Source organism: Aulonocara sp. 'chitande type north' Nkhata Bay, linkage group LG12 (genome assembly GCF_057382095.1).
Source record: "Aulonocara sp. 'chitande type north' Nkhata Bay isolate Kocher_YH1m ecotype deep benthic linkage group LG12, A_spYH_male_GT1.1, whole genome shotgun sequence".
Taxonomy (NCBI): domain Eukaryota; kingdom Metazoa; phylum Chordata; class Actinopteri; order Cichliformes; family Cichlidae; genus Aulonocara; species Aulonocara sp. 'chitande type north' Nkhata Bay.
This window is the reverse complement of record NC_141355.1, coordinates 20,976,754-20,994,104: the sequence shown is the minus strand read 5'-3', so window position 1 is coordinate 20,994,104 and position 17,351 is coordinate 20,976,754. Positions and strand designations below refer to the sequence as shown.

Sequence of the window (17,351 nt, the reverse complement as noted above, 5' to 3'; positions counted from 1 at the left end):
ACTTTTTAGGGAGTTTACAGCAAGTCAATGTAATCTCACTGAACTACAAGCATGCTGCTCATTGAGTGTTTTGACAGCCTCATAGTATGTTGAATGAAGTGCGGTGTATCACAGCTCCCTCTAGTGGTAATCTTCTGCAAACGGGGAACTAATAACTGGTAGCATAAGAGATGATTATCATAAGATGTCATAAGAAACAAATAAATCCTCAAATCGGTGTACAAGCAACAACAAGCTTTAATCTTAAAATCATTTCTGCTGAGAGAAATAATTTTATTTTGTAACATTTAAAATAACCAGAGTGTAACCAATGTGAGCAGGAGGCAGAGAGAAAGAGAGAGTGCAGTGTGCTGCAGAGTCATTCATGTGGGAACATTAACATTTAGGGGAGCAGTGTGTTTGCCTGCCCTCATAGCTGCCCGTCACTCACAGGCATCAGACCGAAGTGCTTTGTGACCTTTAAGTTATGTTTGTGCAGACAGGAAAAAGAAGTTCAACCTCGAAGGCTTCTACCGTGACGCTGTATTTCCAGACGTTTATCTCTTTGTTTCTCAAACTATGAACAAACTCAGAGAGGCAAGAAACTCCTCAGATTACTTCTGAGCTTTCTATGTTGCTTTCAAGATTCAGATCCATGCCAAGCCCCACAGTTAAGGACGTTTTTAAACCTGGAGGTCATGCACAGGTACACGTTCCCCAGAATGTCACCCCCTATCCACTTCATTTCTTTTTTTTCTTTCCTAAACCTCGTAAAAAATTAGTCACTGGCTTCATCTCCACTTTTCCTGTGTTTCTGCTTGGATTTCTCTCATTACCTCCAGGAGCTTTGTCTTTAACAGACTGAAAACTCATTTCAACACAGCTGACATTTCACGAGCACTGAGGGCCTTTTTACCTATACTGACACAATTTAAGCTGTTCAGTTGGAGACATTTCACCCTCACCAGTCGCACAGCTGCCCTAGGAGGCACAGAGGGAAGTGGACAGAGGTCAGGACAGAGTTTTAGGGCAATTTATCTAATGGACTTTGCACTGGATGTGTGAAACACTTCACTTAACTCAGCCTCTGGCCACTCAATTGGCGTGTGCATGCACGCTCGTGTTTGTGTCTATATGTCATGCATGTGTTTTAAGGTGACAGTGTTAAAGGGCAAGTGTGCTGGCACTGACCCTTTGAATGTTTGGAAGTTGGGGATTTTCGCCCTTTACAGAGAAAACACATAAAAAGTTTTTAAGACTCACCAGCATCACTTCGATCAAAAGATAACCTTAATGTTACAATGTGTTTAGGTTTAAACTCTGTATGGGCATACAAGGCATTACATGACAGGAGGTGGGAAAGTCGTAAACCTTAAAAATCAAAAACAGCCTAAACTAGACAAATAAAAAGCCTTGTTTTATTCACAAGAAAGAAAATTAAGCTTAATTGCAGGCAGATGAGTGCATATAGCGTCAGAAAACGGAAACAGGAATAAACCTGGTACCACATCAATGAAATCTCAAGGTGAACCTAACAAGGGTGTAAAAAAACAAAAGGCATAATCTAAGAGGAAACTGTAGTACATGGTGTGAAAGCTGTGACAAAACAAGAAAAAAAAAAGTAAAAATAAGAAACACAAAGTGCAGATAACATTACCCAAGGCAGTCGCAAATCTTCCCACATAATTCTGCAAAAAGAAAACTGCTTTACCAACAACTGAGCTAAATTAGTACCATGAAAACACTGCAGCATTAGTATGGTACTGTGTTCAAACCAAACGGAAGAGTCACAGCTTACTGAAAATTGATCTTTAAGCCAAGTATTAATATTAATAGTGGTGGATACGAAAGCCCTGAGAGGCAAGCAAGAACAAAAAATTGCAGAGATCCATTTGCAAACACTAACTTGTTCTCCATCCCGGGTTTATGAAAAACAAGGGCTGGTTTGGCAAGGTTAATTTTCTAAATTAAATTTTCCCCCTAAAATGCTCTGGCACATTTAAAAAAAAAAAAAAAAAAAAAAAAGAGGCAAAGGCTGCCAGTGTCAGAACCATTTTTTCCAACTCACTTTCTTCTCATGTTGGAAAACAGCTGGAAGAAAAACCTTTTGTCAGAAAAACATGCTTTTCTATGGGGGTTTTTCACTGAAAACAAGGAAAAAAAATAATAATTTCCTGCCCTTTGCCATTTCTGTAATACTTATATTGGCCACGAGAGGGTGACAGGTCCCACTGTGCCATGTTCTAAGGTAAAAGCATTTATGTTAATTTCTTCATCCACTCTTAAAAACAAAGCACATATATTATGTCTTAAGAACTTATCTAAAGGTCCCATCTTGCTTTTCTTTTGACGTACGTAGGTGGGTTGGGTTTTCCCAGCATGCTGCGAAAAAACATGCCAGCGGACACAAGCTGAAGTATCTGTTGATACAGATGTTATCGTGCACACAGTCATTAGTGTTACTCTTCTTCGCATCAACTGTACAATCTTCCTAGTACCTTAGAGTTGCTGTTGTGGAAGGCGTGTCAAGCCATGGGTGAACTTGTGTGCTCCCTTTAAGACACAATAATCCAACTAAAGGGAAACATGTCCGGCTTTGTCTGTTTTAAAAATGGAGTGTTGGCTTAATGTGGCTAAAATGACTATTGCAAGAGCAAAGCCTTTCAGAAAGAGAGCGAATAGATGACATTTAGCAAAAAGTGAATGAAATGTAAAAAAATGTTAGCCATTCTTAATTCATACAAACAAGAGAAGAAACAACATAGAGCAGGTTTAGAAATGGATCACCAGATTTTTTTCCCCCCTTTACTTGCCTCTGAGGGTTTTCATGGCAAAACACATGAAAGACAACAGGTATAAAATGCTTGTTAATTATTATGTGAAGTTTTTCCACACATGATGCCCCTCAAGAGCAAAGGAAAACACTGTTGGCCCGGGGAAAAAAAATACAAAACAAAAAAAACAAAAAACAGAAACACAACCGTCTGATACATTTAAACACAAAAACAAGCTTGGACATAAAAATATATTGTGAATGTGAACACTTGTAACTGGGGTGATAATGGGGTCCTGCTGATAGGAGCAAAGAAACAGAGTGAAAAGCGTGTGCCATCATTTTACTGTCGGCAATAATCAACAAAATCATTCAAGTTTTCAGAGGAAGTTACACTTACAAAAAAAGGAAAAAGAAAACACTCCGTTTTATCTGTTCACAGTCCTGTGTACAACAAACACTATGCCTCTTAGCCTTCCTGCAGCCGGGTGCATCCTTCATCTGTATAAGTGCTACTTCACCAGTAGGGGGCACCAAGCTCATGGCCTGGCATTGAGGCAGATGGTCACAGTGGCCCTTCAATAGGAGTCACATTCATTTAAAAACAGGTGTCAGCACAGCCCACGCAGGAGTCTCCTCAAACATCTCTGGATTACACATCTGTGGTGCGGATGCTGTCGTCATCCAGGCTGAAGGGAAAGCTGCAGCCGGTTTGAGGCTGAGGCTGCGAGCGGTGCCTTCGACGCCCACTCGCCGCATCTGCGGATGCTGTGAGCATCCCCAGTCCACTGGCCGAAGGTGCCGGATGTGTGACGGGGCAAGGATTTTGGGTAGAGAGGGAGTTTGAGGAGGAGGAAGCAGATGAGGAGGTGGACGAAGAGGAGAGCGGCACAGAGCTGAAGGCGCTGTCCTCATCCTCGTTATCCATGATAGACGGTTCACACGATGGAACGGGTGTCCAGGGCTGCCATCCTGGCGCCACAGAGCAGGACTTCACCAGCTGAGGTCTCCTATCTGCTTCACTCTGCGAACCACGAGATGTAGAGGAAGGATTGTAACTCCGATAGCACGAAGAAGCACGTTTAAAAGAAAAACCCTGCAATTAAAGAGACAAAAGCATCCCCGCTGTCAATCGTAAGCAAGGATTTACACTTTTCTCCCAATAACTTACAGCTAGAAGTAAAGAATTATCCATTTCTGAAGATAGAGTTACCTTAGAGGGACCCCTGAAATCCTGGATCTTCATCTGAATGTCCCTGATCCAACCATGCATTTCCTCTGGCGAGTCTGTCTGTAGAGAGAAAGGGCCCATGTTATGTTTCATGGTAGCTTTTGTGCCTGTTACCTGCCCTTTAATAAGGCCAAAACGCAACAACAGCAGTCGTCACACGGCGCTGTATACTGTAAGGTAAAGACCCAAAAATCAAACAATGCCCTATGAGCAACCACCTGGCAATGGCGGGAAGGAAAAACTCATTTTTAACAGGAAGAAGCCTCCAACAGAACCAGGCTCAAATTACCCATCTGCCAAAGGCAGAGCACCAGAACTCGCTTCGGCAGGTAGTGAGGCATCAGCAAAGATATTGCTGGTGTTCGACGGCAACGCAAATATTAATCATAAAAATAGAATGGGAGACGGAGCTTTCAGCTTCCCTCGTCTTTGGAGCAAGCTCCACAGACAAATCCAAACTGGCAACCCTGGACACTCTTTTCCCTTTTTGATAAAGCTTAAACTTAGGATTGGCTCACATGACCCCGTACCCTTCCTGAGTTACACTACAATACGTCTAGGCTGCTGGTGTGGACTGAGCATTTCTTCTTCACTCTCTATGTGTTTATACACCACTTTGCACTTAATCATTAGTTATTAATAATCTCTGGCTGTCTTTCCTCCTGTCCCCCTTTCCCAACCATAACTGGTCTTGGCAGATCGCCACCCCTTAGCCTGATTCTGCCAGAGGTGTCTTCCTATTAAAAGCGAGTTTTCCCTTCCCACTGTCGTCAGCTGCGTGCTTATAGGGGGTCGTCTGATTGTTTGGGTTTTCTATTATTGTAGTGTCTTCATCTTATAATATAAAGTGCCTTAAGGGAACTATTATTGTGGTTTGGCACTACATGGGAATTGCCTGATGTTATCAGAAAAAAAGCTAGAACAGTACTTGAAAATTATCCTCGGTGGTAACTGTACTTATTGTCATGTGTTTATGTTTGGAAAGAATGCACGACAGGAGATCACTATCCGCTCTCAAGCTATTAAAGGTGTGTAAGGACTCCAATATTCATCTTTATTTTAGCTTAGATCACTTTTTATTACAGTGTCCACACACGGAATGAGAAGTTGTGGTTATCCTGTTTTTATTTACTTCATTTTATTATTTGTTTTTCACACTTCCTTTTTTTCCCCTTGCACAAACAAACAAAAGCGCTCTTGCCTGCAGTCTGTCTCTATCCCCGCACTTCCTATCTGATCCAGCCCCCAACGCCTCCGTCAGCTGTTCTCCCGGGGGAGAGGAGGGGGAACGGATATTATTGTTGTTATGACAACAGATGGCTGTGCCCCTTTCACAAAAACAAACTTCGCATGTTCCTTAAAAAAGCGACTGCGCCACACTTCAGCAGCAGAGCATTTAGAGAAAACATGTCGACAGATCAGGACGGTGTCACCAGGGAATACAGAGCTTCTCTGTTCTTATTCAAATGTCTAAAAATACAACAGGGACATTCCCTTCATTTCATGAATGCAGGCCTTTTTTTAATGAGTGCTGTATACAAAAGGAGAACAAGGTTTTACCTGAATGTAGAACGTTCGGTTACTGGTGATGATCTCAAAGAGGTTGTCTCTAAGCAGGAGCTCCCTGATGGATGCAAAAAGTTAAAACTTAAAGCAGCTAAAGAAAGGGACAAAAGCTAGAGTGTGTTCTACAGTGTCATTTACAATACTTATACATTCAAGTTCAGCAAGTATATACAAATGAATCTAATAGGTTCGCAACTGAAGCTCAACTTCAAGCCTAAAGTGACTAATTATTAAGGGAGAAAGAGAGGTTTCAACAGAGGGGGGAAAAAAACACTGTAACAGCGCATACAATAAGACGGTAGACATGATAATAAAGTTTGTTTGTAATGTCCACTTATAAAAACGGCAAAAACTCATATTAAAGATCTGAACAAAAATATTTTCCATGTATTTTTTAAGACCATCCACAACTTCTCCAGCTGTCAAGTTGTATTCAGTGGCCAACTTCAATACTGGATCATGAGCTAAAACTATATAAACTATAAACTATATAAAACTTTATCTTGCACTGATATTTAAAAGGGGACCTATGATGATCATTTGCAGTTCCAGTTTTTCTTGGACTCTTGATTACAGTAGCTGTGAATTTACAATACTAAATAATTCTTCATTTTCTGCAATAGTTCATAATATGGCCAGTGACTAAGGACGTAATCCCCCTGTAATTAAATGGAATTTCTATGTATTTTATTTTAAAGTGTAATCTAATTATATTTACCTACCTACAAATACTTAAAGACATGTATACCGAAAGTGCGCCTTATGTATGAATTCTGGTTGTGCTTACTGACCTCGAACCGATTTTATGTGGTTCACGGCACTCAAACATCTGTCAAAAAAATGTCTTAGTACGACTTTGGTAAGCAACGAAGCCGCACCGCTTGATGGATTGTCGGAGCATTGCGGCTACCGTAGTCAGGAGCCTTAGCAGGAAGTTAGCTCGCTAGTTTCCACCGAAACATGATGTTCTGACTGAGAGATTTCTGAAAAATTAAAACTTACAGCTCTGCTATAACTTCCAACATAAATGAAGACAGAAAACGAAACAGCAGTGAAGTTTGTAGGGTTACTGAAGTTGGACTAGCTGGTATATAATGATGTGCTACGTGATCGCAAGCATAACATAAACAGTGAAGCTGGAAGATGAATGCCAATGCTTGTTTCGCTTAATGCACCTTATGGTCCGAAAAATACGGTACACTAGAATAAAAAGGGGGTAACAAGACAGGTTTCTAGAGGAAACAAAAAAATATTATATTGTAAATAAATCTAAGTAGTGCATAACTTGATGTATTTTACAGGGAAAAAGACAGAAATGATACTGTAAGTAATTTTAGATATTTTGTAATTTCTTGGTCATTTTATGGATAAAAATACAATATTTCCCCATCTTAAACTGTAAGTATGCTGTACTTTTTGGGGCACGGGCCATATTATGGAGTGCGTTTCAGTTATGCAATACTTAAAATTACTGTACCGCATAAAATTACTTACACAGTGCAATTATTTCAGTGCTTCCTGTAAAATCCTGACTTGTTAACACCTTTTGGTAGTCTACCTACCGTTAAGCATTTGTAGGGAAATATAATTAGATTGTAATTTCAAATAAAAAAAGTTCAATTTAATTACAGAGAAATTACAGTTTTAGTCACGCGGCGTATTATAAAGTGTAACCTAATTTCCTAATACTGAGCCATGGTGCAGTTCCTCAGTTTATCATCTGTCTAAAGCCATTTGTTTTTGCTCACTTTGATCCAGCTCTCTTCTGATTAGCTGCTTCTCGCAAACAGAAGGTTTGGGCAGCAGGTGAGAGGAGCTTCTCTGAGAAGGCTCACAGAGTTATGAGTAGAAAAAAAATAATCTGGGTTTAGATCAGACTGAAGCCTACACATTTGGCTCATAACGATCACATGTTGACCTCATTATTTCAAACTTTCACTACCTTTGTTCACACCATTTATAACTTATATTTAAGGGCCCCTTTTAAAACCTGTGAAACTCATCTAAAAATGATAAGGATAAACTTGTCCATACATGCAATGCAACACTTTAAAACCGGTTAAGAGTGTATCATCTGCTCACATGCAAGTATTCACAATTGTTTACATAGTATAGCGATAACCAGAGGGAAAGCAAAAATGCTGGCAGACTCAGACAACTTTCATGTTTTACTCACCCCGACTTGACAAGGCATTCATGCACCTTCTGAATGTCCCTCAGTGGAATAGATCGGATAAAATCTTTCTCCTAAGACAGATTTTTTGTTTTTGTATTATTGTGGGTTATTTTTTAATGTTTTGGCTGCTATAACACTGTAGTTTTCAAAAATTTGGGACAAAAATATTCCGACAAAGATAATAGTCACTCTTAAGCATGTAGAAACATGGGCAAAAACATGAAAACCCTGTTTTCTCACCGACTCAGTCTTGTAGTAATTGACTGCGTTGTCATCCAGGGTGAAAAACCGCCTCTTCCAGCTCTTCCTCTGAAACACATACCACATTACCATTTCCACACATGCTGTTTTTTACTCAGACTCAGTCTCAGTCTAAACCTGTTATGAGACTCACCACATTTCCCTGTTTAACACAGTAACCACATCTCAGCAAACCCGGCCTGTTGCCCTTCCTCTCTCTCCCTTCCGTCTCTTCATTGTCGTTCTGAAACATTTCATGAAAACCATCTTTATTATCACTTTAGATATCATGGTCACGGAAACCACCACTGTCGATAACTCAGACTAGCTTAGCACACCGCATTTTTGTGTGCTTTTGCCACAGTTTTCATTCTTATAATGCTTAAAAAAAAAAAAAAAAAAGTGTGTGTGTCCTATTCATTTTACCTGAATAGGAGTGTGCACCACCACGCCGCCAATAATCTCAGCCTTGTAGGCCTGTTGTCTCTTCCCTCCTTGAGCGTCACTGATCACTGTGGTCACATCAGGCCTCACAGGTGCAGGGCAAGACTTAGGCACCTGTGAAGAGACGGGACACCTCTGAGAGCAAATAAAAGGACTTAATTGTTTAATTTCCACAGCCGCTCTTCCTCACTCTGGGAATACTTTCTTAGTCATACGCTCGCCACAACACCGTGACTGTTTTACTGCAGAGATAACTGAAAACACATCATATGTGATCTGCTATGAGAGATGCAAGCTTTCTCAAAGTCCACTGATGCACAAAAGCGCAACCAAGTGTATCCAAGCAAATAAAACCCACTAGACACACAAATGTTAGCGTGGGGTGTATATCAAGTAGGGAGCAGGAAAAGAAGAAAAACAACAGATTTGCAGGTGCATGCTGGTCATAAAGTAAAAACAATAGTACGGCTGTGTGATGCTGTGCTGCATTTTCTGCTTTTAGAGCCGTTATCTAGCCTACAGTTTCCCAAAACTGGTCATTCAGCTGAATCATTCAGCTAAATGTATCATTTCCTAATAAACTGCAACACATCTAGCTCAAACAGACAAATATTAAGAGATGCATTTTAATAACTTTACTCCCCCCGTGCCACTTTTATTCCTGCAATTACATCATGATTTCCTTTTTTACACTCGCTCAGAAAAAGAAAAAGAAAAGATGAAAGAAAAAAGAAAAAAAAAAAAAGGCGGCAGAGCAGCCCTGCCCTCGATGGGGAAGTGAAAAAGAGTGAACAGTGCCGCTTCCTGTGTCAGTGAGCAGGTGAGAGAGGCAGAGAGACACTCTTCTCTGTTACCTTCCATCAGGAGACATCTGAATATCACTGATCAACGAGGCTCCCGGACATTTCATTGAGCTCACACAAATATTATGCAAATACATATGAACAAGTTTCGACACCTTCACCACAGTGACGTTTGCGTTATCACTCGTCTTCTTGCACATTCACAGTTTCCTCATTCAGCAATGTGTGTATGTGTGTGTGTGTGTCTGTGTGCGAAGGGGTATCTGTGGGCAACGGGCTGGCATTTGCAGCCGCCTGGGTCAAACTGGTTTCAGTCCCACCGCAGCAAAATTGCAGCTTCCTGCACTCAGGTGGAAACAACCCCCACTCCCCCACCCTAACACCACCAATAACTGCTAGATCAAGCATTTTCTCATGTAACGGCACTTACTGTTATCTTGCTGGCCTTGTTGAGAGCAGCCACCCAGTCTCTCATGTCGGTCACATCATTGGCTTGCAGGAAGTACCGTCGCGAAAGTGCATTGATGACTGCCGGAGAAGAAATCAGTTCCGTAAATATCCACATTAAATGCAATGGACAATACTATCACATATGGGAGATTATGTGATTGTGAACCATTTCATCAGTGTCACTCTGTTCCTCCCTAAAAAACTCACCAAAGCAGAACTCTGTCTTGGGCTTTTGCTTCGTTGTAGCTTCACTCACCTGAGGATAGAAGAAGAGAAAAGAAATGTGAATATAAACTGAAAGGAGTGAAAAAAAACAGAGGAATAGAAGATTCACATTTTTGACATAGATCTGACTGAGTGTCCAGGGAGAAGCCGTCAGTGCTGCAGTGCAGAGGAGCCAGATGTCATTATCTGTGGTTACCTCAGTGAGCGCGCTGACATCTGGAAAACTTCACAGCGTCTGCCTCAGCTCTGCGCTGCATGTGACCGTTAACTAGAGATAACTCTGACCTCTTTGTGTATCTATGAACTCTTGCACGAATTTGCATGCTATTTGTGTGTATTCTGTGAATTCTTGTGTGCTCGCATTTTAGATATCTAAGTTGGTGCGCTGGACTTTACTGTATGCAACCACACTGCGGAGTCAGTCATGAAAGTGGTTTACCTTAGAGATGTAGGTTAATTTCAGGCTGCCAACAGAGCTGGCTCCACTGGGCAGGTTCTGCATACAAACACAAATACACAGACTCGTCGTTGGCTCAGAGTCCAAGGTTATATGACCACTATTGGTCAATTTCATTTCCTCTTGCTATTTGTGAAAGTGTGGGTCGTGCATGCGCGTGTGGAGCACCTGAGGGTTGTCCATATACCACAGCAGTGCATTTCCCTGCGTGTCAAGGATGAAGTATCGTCTCTGGAAGCGGCAGCTGTTCTCCTTCTCTTCGATGTCCAGGAAGCCGCACACACGGTTCAACCGGTCCACGTACGGCATGCTGTCGATATCACATATCACTGGGGACAGACGGACAGTTAGGAAGAGAAAGATTCGAGTGGGATGGACAAAGAGAGACAACATGTGAAAGGAGCAACAGGAGGCAAAGACAGGCAGATGTGGAGGATAAATCATCTTTCATTTAGTGTTCAAGCGCACACAGGCATGCATGCGCGCACACACGCATGCATGCGCGCACACACGCAGGAAGAAATAGACCGCTCGCACTCAGCAGTTTTTCATGTGACGTGATTGAGGCTGTGCAGCAAACCCTGAAGCCCGAGGCTGAGCTGAGGCCCTCCACCACAGCCAAAAATTACAGACTGCACTCATGATCTGCACACACGCACATTTCCATTGGCCAGAGAAGAGAGAAGAGCAAGGAGAGAGGAGAGGGAGGAAAGGCAGGGAGCGAGGGAGGGAAGAAAGAAGATGAGAGGAGGGGAAGAAAGCTGGTGAGATGTGTTCATTGAAACAATGCCATGCGTGTGAATCACCAAGCTGCTGACTGATTCCTCAACACAGTCGAGGCTCATTTGGCCCAGAGAGCCTCAGCTCTATAGACTTTTAATTACATTTTATCAATTGGCAAACATTTCATAGTATTTATTTTTCTTATGGGGAACCACAAGGCTTATGGCTTCATTTATATTCTTGTCCTCCTTAAGTTGCCAAAGGAACTTTCACTGTTGACGGAGCCTCTTTTGCATCTCTGTCAACTAAATGTGAAGTAATCACAAAGACAAACTCCAAAGTTGGATGCATCCAGTAAAATAAATAATCAAATAAATTAATAGATCCATTTGGAAGATCCTTACTAGATTTGAATCTATGGAAAAACTTGAATGTAATGAGGCCACAAAGGTAATATGATGGCAAACTAGGCCACATCTGTGACTGATCTTTTTATAAAAGACCAAAAATTATAACGTGACAGTCATATAAAATACATAATCAAGACTGAATGGCCGTGCGCCCTGCCAGTACTTTTTTATGGGCTCGTCCTGGCTCAGAAGCCTTCAGGAGATGGAAATTATCAACATTTCCATGAAAATATTCAGACAACCCGCTCAGAGGAACAGAAGACAAACACAGACTATGTCTTCACCGTGCCGATGAATCTCCAGTGAATCTATTTTTGAGTTCGTGGGTAAGAAAATGTTTCATTTTGAAACTGCTTTGAAAAAATTTGTGGGTTGTGCTTCTGATGTGTTAGTCTGCTGCTATTTAAATAGGTCAAAGATACAGAGGCGCTCTACAGAAAGCCTTGGTGTAATGGAAAAATGAAAACGATGCCACAGAGGTCAGCTCTGACAGTAGCACACTCCCCACACATGCACCCATGTGCACAATAAACCATTTTCGGCATCAGAAAGCATCTGGCTTAGCCATTATAAAGACAAGCAGCGGCGAAACTGTGGCATCTTTGGTAAAACTGACAAATGTCATTTCAACTGTCTTTACATTTCTATCAAGTACCTTAGCTTTGAAACGTGGCAGGATAATATAAACAGAGCAATCATCAGTTTGTGTGCAGGAAAACAATGTACAGATCACAGCAGCGATATTAATTGACTTATACCACATCCAAGGTAATGAAATGAAAACCACCTACAACACCTTTACATATCTGCTTCATCTGTGTGCAAACAACACAGTTTGACAGAAACTGATAGTAAATCTCTTAGACCAACGTGTGGCATGTCTGAGAGATTTAGTCATGTTCTTCTTAATCGTTGGGGGAAACTTGTTACAGACATATTACAGCAGTGCAGCATCTTTTGTTCTGCCTGGTAAATGCTTTACTTTGTTCTCAGATTTATCAAAGTTCACCCCAGAGCTGCTAAAGACAGGCTCGGTAGTTCTTCCTCTGGTATTTGAGTTAACTTTGAGGTGTGAAAACGGTGAATAGCTCCTTAATAAAATAAAAATACAGTTTGTTGTGTCATCAAACAATCTTCACCCAAGTAGTTTCAACACTCCCTACAATCACTTTTATGTAAAATTTAATAAATAAATAAATAAAATGATCTTAAAGGATTATACAAAAGCAGAAATCCGGATCTTGAAATCCGGAACACAATTGGGGGGTTTTCGTCTAGTATGGAGCGCTATTTTAAGATGTTTGGCATTTTGTGGACCAGTTAATCGAGCAAATCGTTTAACTGACAGTAAGAGCTGCGGCGTGCAGCACGCCCCTGGATACCAAGCTTGACTGCCATGCGCGTGCATGTCCAACGTGATTATGAGCATGCAATGAAAAGTGTCAAAATGTGATCAGGCGCAATTACTCAGCAACACCTGACAGACATTACATTTGTTCAGCTCAGATGACCTGCACTGACTCACCAGATCCAACGACTCAACGGCCAGCCACACCTACTGTACCGCGCGCGCACACACACACACACACACACACACACACACACAAAGTCACAAAGTCCCCTTGTCGACTTAACTTACCCGCTATGGAGAGTCGGCGTGCGCCAAAGCCAGCGCCCCGCAGGGCTACGAAGCAGCGGAGAGAGACGCGAGTTTGGTGAACAGAAGCATGCTAAATAAAGTTTTTAAAACCTAAAATAAGCCGTGGATATTCGCAAGACCGGCGTGCGTGAAACTCCGACACCCTCTTCAATTTGTTTGTGTGATCCGATTTCAGAAGACTTGTCCTTTTTTCCGGGTTGGACGTTTCGTTATTAGAATAAACCAGCCCCGGATGTGATCTATGCGTCCCATGAGCACAAGCAGGGCTCTCCTCCTCCTCCTCCTGTCTGCTGTTGCTTTAATCTGAACAGGTCTTTTTTCTCTGTCACACACATACACACTCTACTTTTATCTTCAGTTTTAAGTTAAAAAAAAAAAAAAAAAAAAAAAAAGACAAACACGAGACGCACACACTCAGATGAACCCGGTAGTTCACATAGAACAGCTGAAAGGGAAGGGAGTGTAAACCTGGATAAACAGGAATACAAGACTCACAGTGTCATTACCGCTGGTAGGTGATGCTGACAGGTGCGAGATGTTATGCCAAAAACAGTTGGTGCTTTAAAATATATATATGAAGCAAGCCTAAAGTTAAAGGTTCTCCACCAAAAGCGAGGCTGTTGTTCAAATTTAAAGATATTAACTGCCTCACGGGAACCCTTTAAAATGCTGTTTCAAACGCTTTCACACATTAAAAAGGAAAAAAAAAAATCAACTTCGTCGTGTAGTTGTAAGTGTATTTGTTGATAGATCTCCTCTGCAGACCTTTAACCCCATAAATTCTCGTGTCACATGACCAGTGTCATCAATAGCAGCCGCACGCCTGCATGAAAGTTCTGCATTATTTAGATAAAGAGAAAACGGTCGGTTATGCCGATTAGTGCGTGCTATTGGAAGAGTTGAGTGTTGTAGCTGCATGTGATCCCGTGCAACAAAAATATGCAAAACATATTCCATGAAAAAGCATTTGTGGTTATCAGACTTATATTTACTAACCTTATATCCCGAAGCACGACCGTTGAAGCACAGCGACAAAGCACTAGTGTAGCCCAGTGCTATCAGAGACAAACATCCAAAGTTAAAGAAGACACATCAAAAGCAAATATATGCAAGTGTGGAGGAATTTAAGGCTGTCAGTCAAAGGTGTTCATGGAAATTCAGGCTTTAAACTTATACAGAAAGGATCCTTTTTAACACATTACCTTATTGGCAGTTTCTATGGGTACTTAAGTTGAAGAGCTCATAGATAAAACTTTAGTAAGTATCTTAAATTTGTCTAACTTGCAAAACAGCAACTTCAGTGTTAAATGTTGTGTAAAATAATGAGTCATCCATCTGACATTGCCACAGGATGTAAAGAAACTCAGCGTATTCTAATAAAATGCTTAAAGCCTGCTTTATTCCACCTTTACACAAAAGTGACCACAATTGAGGTCTGTGATGAAACACTTGATTTAAAAAAAAAAAAAAAAGAGGGCTTAAAAGGTGAACTGACCTGACCTCTCAGTTTCAACATCTCACTCCAAGTTTAGTCAAGATTCTGGTTTTAAAGTTTTCACACATGTAAAGTCTCTCCTGGATCTGAGCACGACACCTTTGTAAGTGCTGAAATAACAAATATCTACATTCACAGGAGGGATTCTGTGTTCACTTTTGTTGCTTTCGGCAAAATTGTGTCCTCCTGTTAAGAGGAAGTGGTTGCACGTCATATGACCTGCCTCAGGACGGAGACCTACCTCACTGATTTCATATCCTGTGGCGACTGCACTGAAATTAACTTACACTGTTGCAAAAGGAAGCTTTGAAGTTTCAGCAGACCCTTCTGCTGCTGCTGAAAATCACAGACTGAATGTTTCCTTTACTGTACAGAAGACGCCCGAGGTGTGCTTTTACATCAGAGACATTAACATAAACACAAATTTAGTGAGGAGCAGTGTGTCAAATGCCACACCAAGGGTACCTGAGCCACAGTTTACCATGCACTGCACCCACACACGAAACAAGGGTGTGATTAGGTCTTTATTCAGACAAGCTTGCATACAGATAAAATAAAGCATCATCACAGACAATTTTAAACCTTTTAAATCAGTTTCAGATTACCGTCCGAAAGAGATTTGTTTTGTGGTTCTATGGTGTGAAGCAAGCTAGCTGTGCACTAAACTAGTGAGGCACCCCAGCACTTAGTTACCAAAACCACACCCGAGTCCCCCCCCCCCCCGGGTGCATCAGAGCTGTGAGCTGTTCTTAACTTTGTACACATTTATTCACCACAAACACTCCCCAGGTTCAAATCCTCTTAAATTCAACAAGCTGCTACAGAGAACAAGGGTACTGTTTGAGAGGATGATAACTTAGACAAAGGAAGCAGCTTTAAAGCAGCTTGTACCTGCAGAACAGACCACACTCCCTTCCACCACAGCCGTCAAAAACCCTTGTTGAAACACAATATTTGTCACAAACCACATGAAACTCTCTGCAACTCAAATCCCTTTTTTGAACTTAAAAATAAAACAGATAAAGAGGAGGTGATGAATCACTGGAAGGAAAATAAAACAAAAAAAGGGAGGAAGAGATGGAGGAATTTACAGCTGACTCAAGGCCATACGCAGCAGCAGGGCTGTGATCAGCAGGACTGGGCTGGAAGAGATTGCCCCTGTGCTGTTGTGATGACCACCGTGGCTGTGACTCTTGTGGGGCCCGTTACAGTCATCGCCAAAGCAGCAATGCATCTTGGCTCCGGAAGTGCCGCTGTTAGCCTTGTCACAGAAGGCCTTGTATGTGCACGACTTCATAACTGTGTCTGAAAGAGATCGGGTCAGAGGGGGTGACGGGTAAGCTGCGTTGAAGTAACTGAAGACTTTCCAAGCACGCAAATGGACACACACATAAAAGATGTCATGTGACCATTATGTGGAAAAAAAACTTTAGGTCATTTTAGTGCTTAGAATATCATCAGATGCATCTGATCTGTTATGAATTCACTCTGTGAAATAATCTCAGATTTTTGTTACCAACAGAAAAAGGTCTTGCCACAGCCCCTTCAGCTAAATGCATGAGAAAAGAGAAGCAGCTAAGCGAGTTTTATTAGTTTGTGGTTTATGGATTTTAATATTGACTAAAAAAAAAACTCTTTTTATGGAAATGGAAACTGTTTAAGCACTATTTTAAGGAGCACTGGTTTCCTGAATCTGTGACACAATCAAGCAGTGGGTTGTCAGTGTTGTGCTGACCTCTAGTGAGGCACTACTGTATCCAGTCACATCATACTGGTTCTGCTTGTTTTTCTGTGTGTGTTTATACATGTATGTGTGTGAGTGTTTACTCACTGGGCCCTGTGATGGTGGAGCAGGCATCAGCGTACTGAGGACAGGTGGTGGAGCCCTGACGGTTGCAGTCTTCCTCATTGGACGCCACGCATGTGTGACATTTGAGAGCATGGCCTTCACAGACAGAACAGGAGAGAGTGCCTGGCTTGAGACTAAGCATGCATATTCAAAAAGTGGCTGCAAGCATGCAGGTATGCAACCACCTTCTTATTAGTCCATTCACCCACACACACACACACACTGAGCAGAGTACTACAATTTGAGACTGGGGAACATCTGCACACACTCAAAGGTATTTAAGTATGTCCAACAGACAGGCTTAATTTGAAATATAGTGACTAATTCTCCCCCAAAAATGGATTCTCTCCACCACAAAGTCTCCAATTAGTATGTAATCAGCAAAGTTGATCCCTTCTCCTAAAAACTTACTGTGGCAGGCCAGAGAGATGAGCAGCAGCACAGCCAGAGCAGTCTTCATGGCAGCAGGGCGATGGGTCACTGTGTCTTTTCAAGAGTCCAGAGAAAGAGTGGATGAGCCAAGATGAGCGTCTGATGGAGGAGACACGGGAGGTTGAGGTGGAGCTGGAGGGGAAGGTGTCTGAGGGCATTAAAGTCTTATCGCTGTAATCTCCATCTATGATGCACAGCCAGCACACTGCTGTAATTGACTTAAAGCAAGCTTTCCCAGGGAGAGACACACGGTTAGTTTGGTGTTATTAACAGAATTATGAGGTAATTTGTTTGTTTTTCTAACTACTAAAGCTTTTTACAGTGTGCATATAAAATGTAATGCATGTGCAAAATGTAAGCGGTATGCATCGTAATCAGCAGCGAGTCCAAAGCTGCGGCCATCACATGCACACTGACACATACAGAGAACTCAGACAG

The 17,351-nt window shown here is 41.7% G+C and overlaps 2 protein-coding genes across 6 annotated transcripts; both read right to left on the bottom strand.

Annotated features, from left to right (window-relative positions):
• Positions 1 to 219: 219 nt before the first annotated feature.
• On the bottom strand, positions 220 to 14,987 carry plekha2 (pleckstrin homology domain containing A2). Of its 4 annotated transcripts, none has more exons than XM_086314198.1 (12): positions 13,633 to 14,987; positions 10,513 to 10,673; positions 10,327 to 10,383; positions 9,870 to 9,918; positions 9,643 to 9,740; positions 8,392 to 8,523; positions 8,120 to 8,209; positions 7,966 to 8,034; positions 7,726 to 7,796; positions 5,544 to 5,607; positions 3,966 to 4,043; positions 220 to 3,848 (listed from the first exon to the last, which is right to left on the bottom strand). In XM_086314198.1, exons 2-12 carry the CDS (start codon positions 10,651 to 10,653, stop codon positions 3,405 to 3,407), a joined length of 1,293 nt encoding a protein of 430 aa, XP_086170324.1. In that variant the 5' UTR covers positions 10,654 to 10,673; positions 13,633 to 14,987; the 3' UTR covers positions 220 to 3,404. The 4 variants fall into 4 exon arrangements, with proteins under 4 accessions (XP_086170324.1, XP_086170323.1, XP_086170321.1 ...); XM_086314197.1 differs by lacking the exon at positions 13,633 to 14,987 and adding an exon at positions 13,117 to 13,621; XM_086314195.1 differs by lacking the exon at positions 13,633 to 14,987 and having other exon boundaries at positions 10,513 to 10,833.
• Positions 14,988 to 15,138: 151 nt separating this feature from the next.
• Positions 15,139 to 17,051, bottom strand: LOC147317350 (uncharacterized). 2 transcript variants are annotated; one of them, XM_086314200.1, is made up of 3 exons: positions 16,893 to 17,051; positions 16,464 to 16,577; positions 15,139 to 15,937 (listed from the first exon to the last, which is right to left on the bottom strand). In XM_086314200.1, exons 1-3 carry the CDS (start codon positions 16,939 to 16,941, stop codon positions 15,720 to 15,722), a joined length of 381 nt encoding a protein of 126 aa, XP_086170326.1. In that variant the 5' UTR covers positions 16,942 to 17,051; the 3' UTR covers positions 15,139 to 15,719. The 2 variants fall into 2 exon arrangements, with proteins under 2 accessions (XP_086170326.1, XP_086170325.1); XM_086314199.1 differs by having other exon boundaries at positions 16,464 to 16,604; positions 16,893 to 17,038.
• Between the last annotated feature and the right edge of the window lie 300 nt (positions 17,052 to 17,351).

Bases quoted from the DNA above. Each gene is read 5' to 3' on its own strand.
- LOC147317350 (XM_086314199.1), bottom strand. From the start codon at position 16,941: ATGAAGACTGCTCTGGCTGTGCTGCTGCTCATCTCTCTGGCCTGCCAC. The intron at 16,605-16,892 runs GTAAGTTTTTAG...GTCTCAAGCCAG, and splicing joins CATCTCTCTGGCCTGCCACA to GCACTCTCTCCTGTTCTGTC. The intron at 15,938-16,463 runs GTGAGTAAACAC...GATCTCTTTCAG, and splicing joins CTCCACCATCACAGGGCCCA to ACACAGTTATGAAGTCGTGC.
- plekha2 (XM_086314195.1), bottom strand. From the start codon at position 10,788: ATGATTTATCCTCCACATCTGCCTGTCTTTGCCTCCTGTTGCTCCTTT. The intron at 4,044-5,543 runs GTAAAACCTTGT...TTCTCTCTACAG, and splicing joins ACCGAACGTTCTACATTCAG to ACAGACTCGCCAGAGGAAAT. The intron at 3,849-3,965 runs GTAACTCTATCT...CTTTAATTGCAG, and splicing joins ATTTCAGGGGTCCCTCTAAG to GGTTTTTCTTTTAAACGTGC.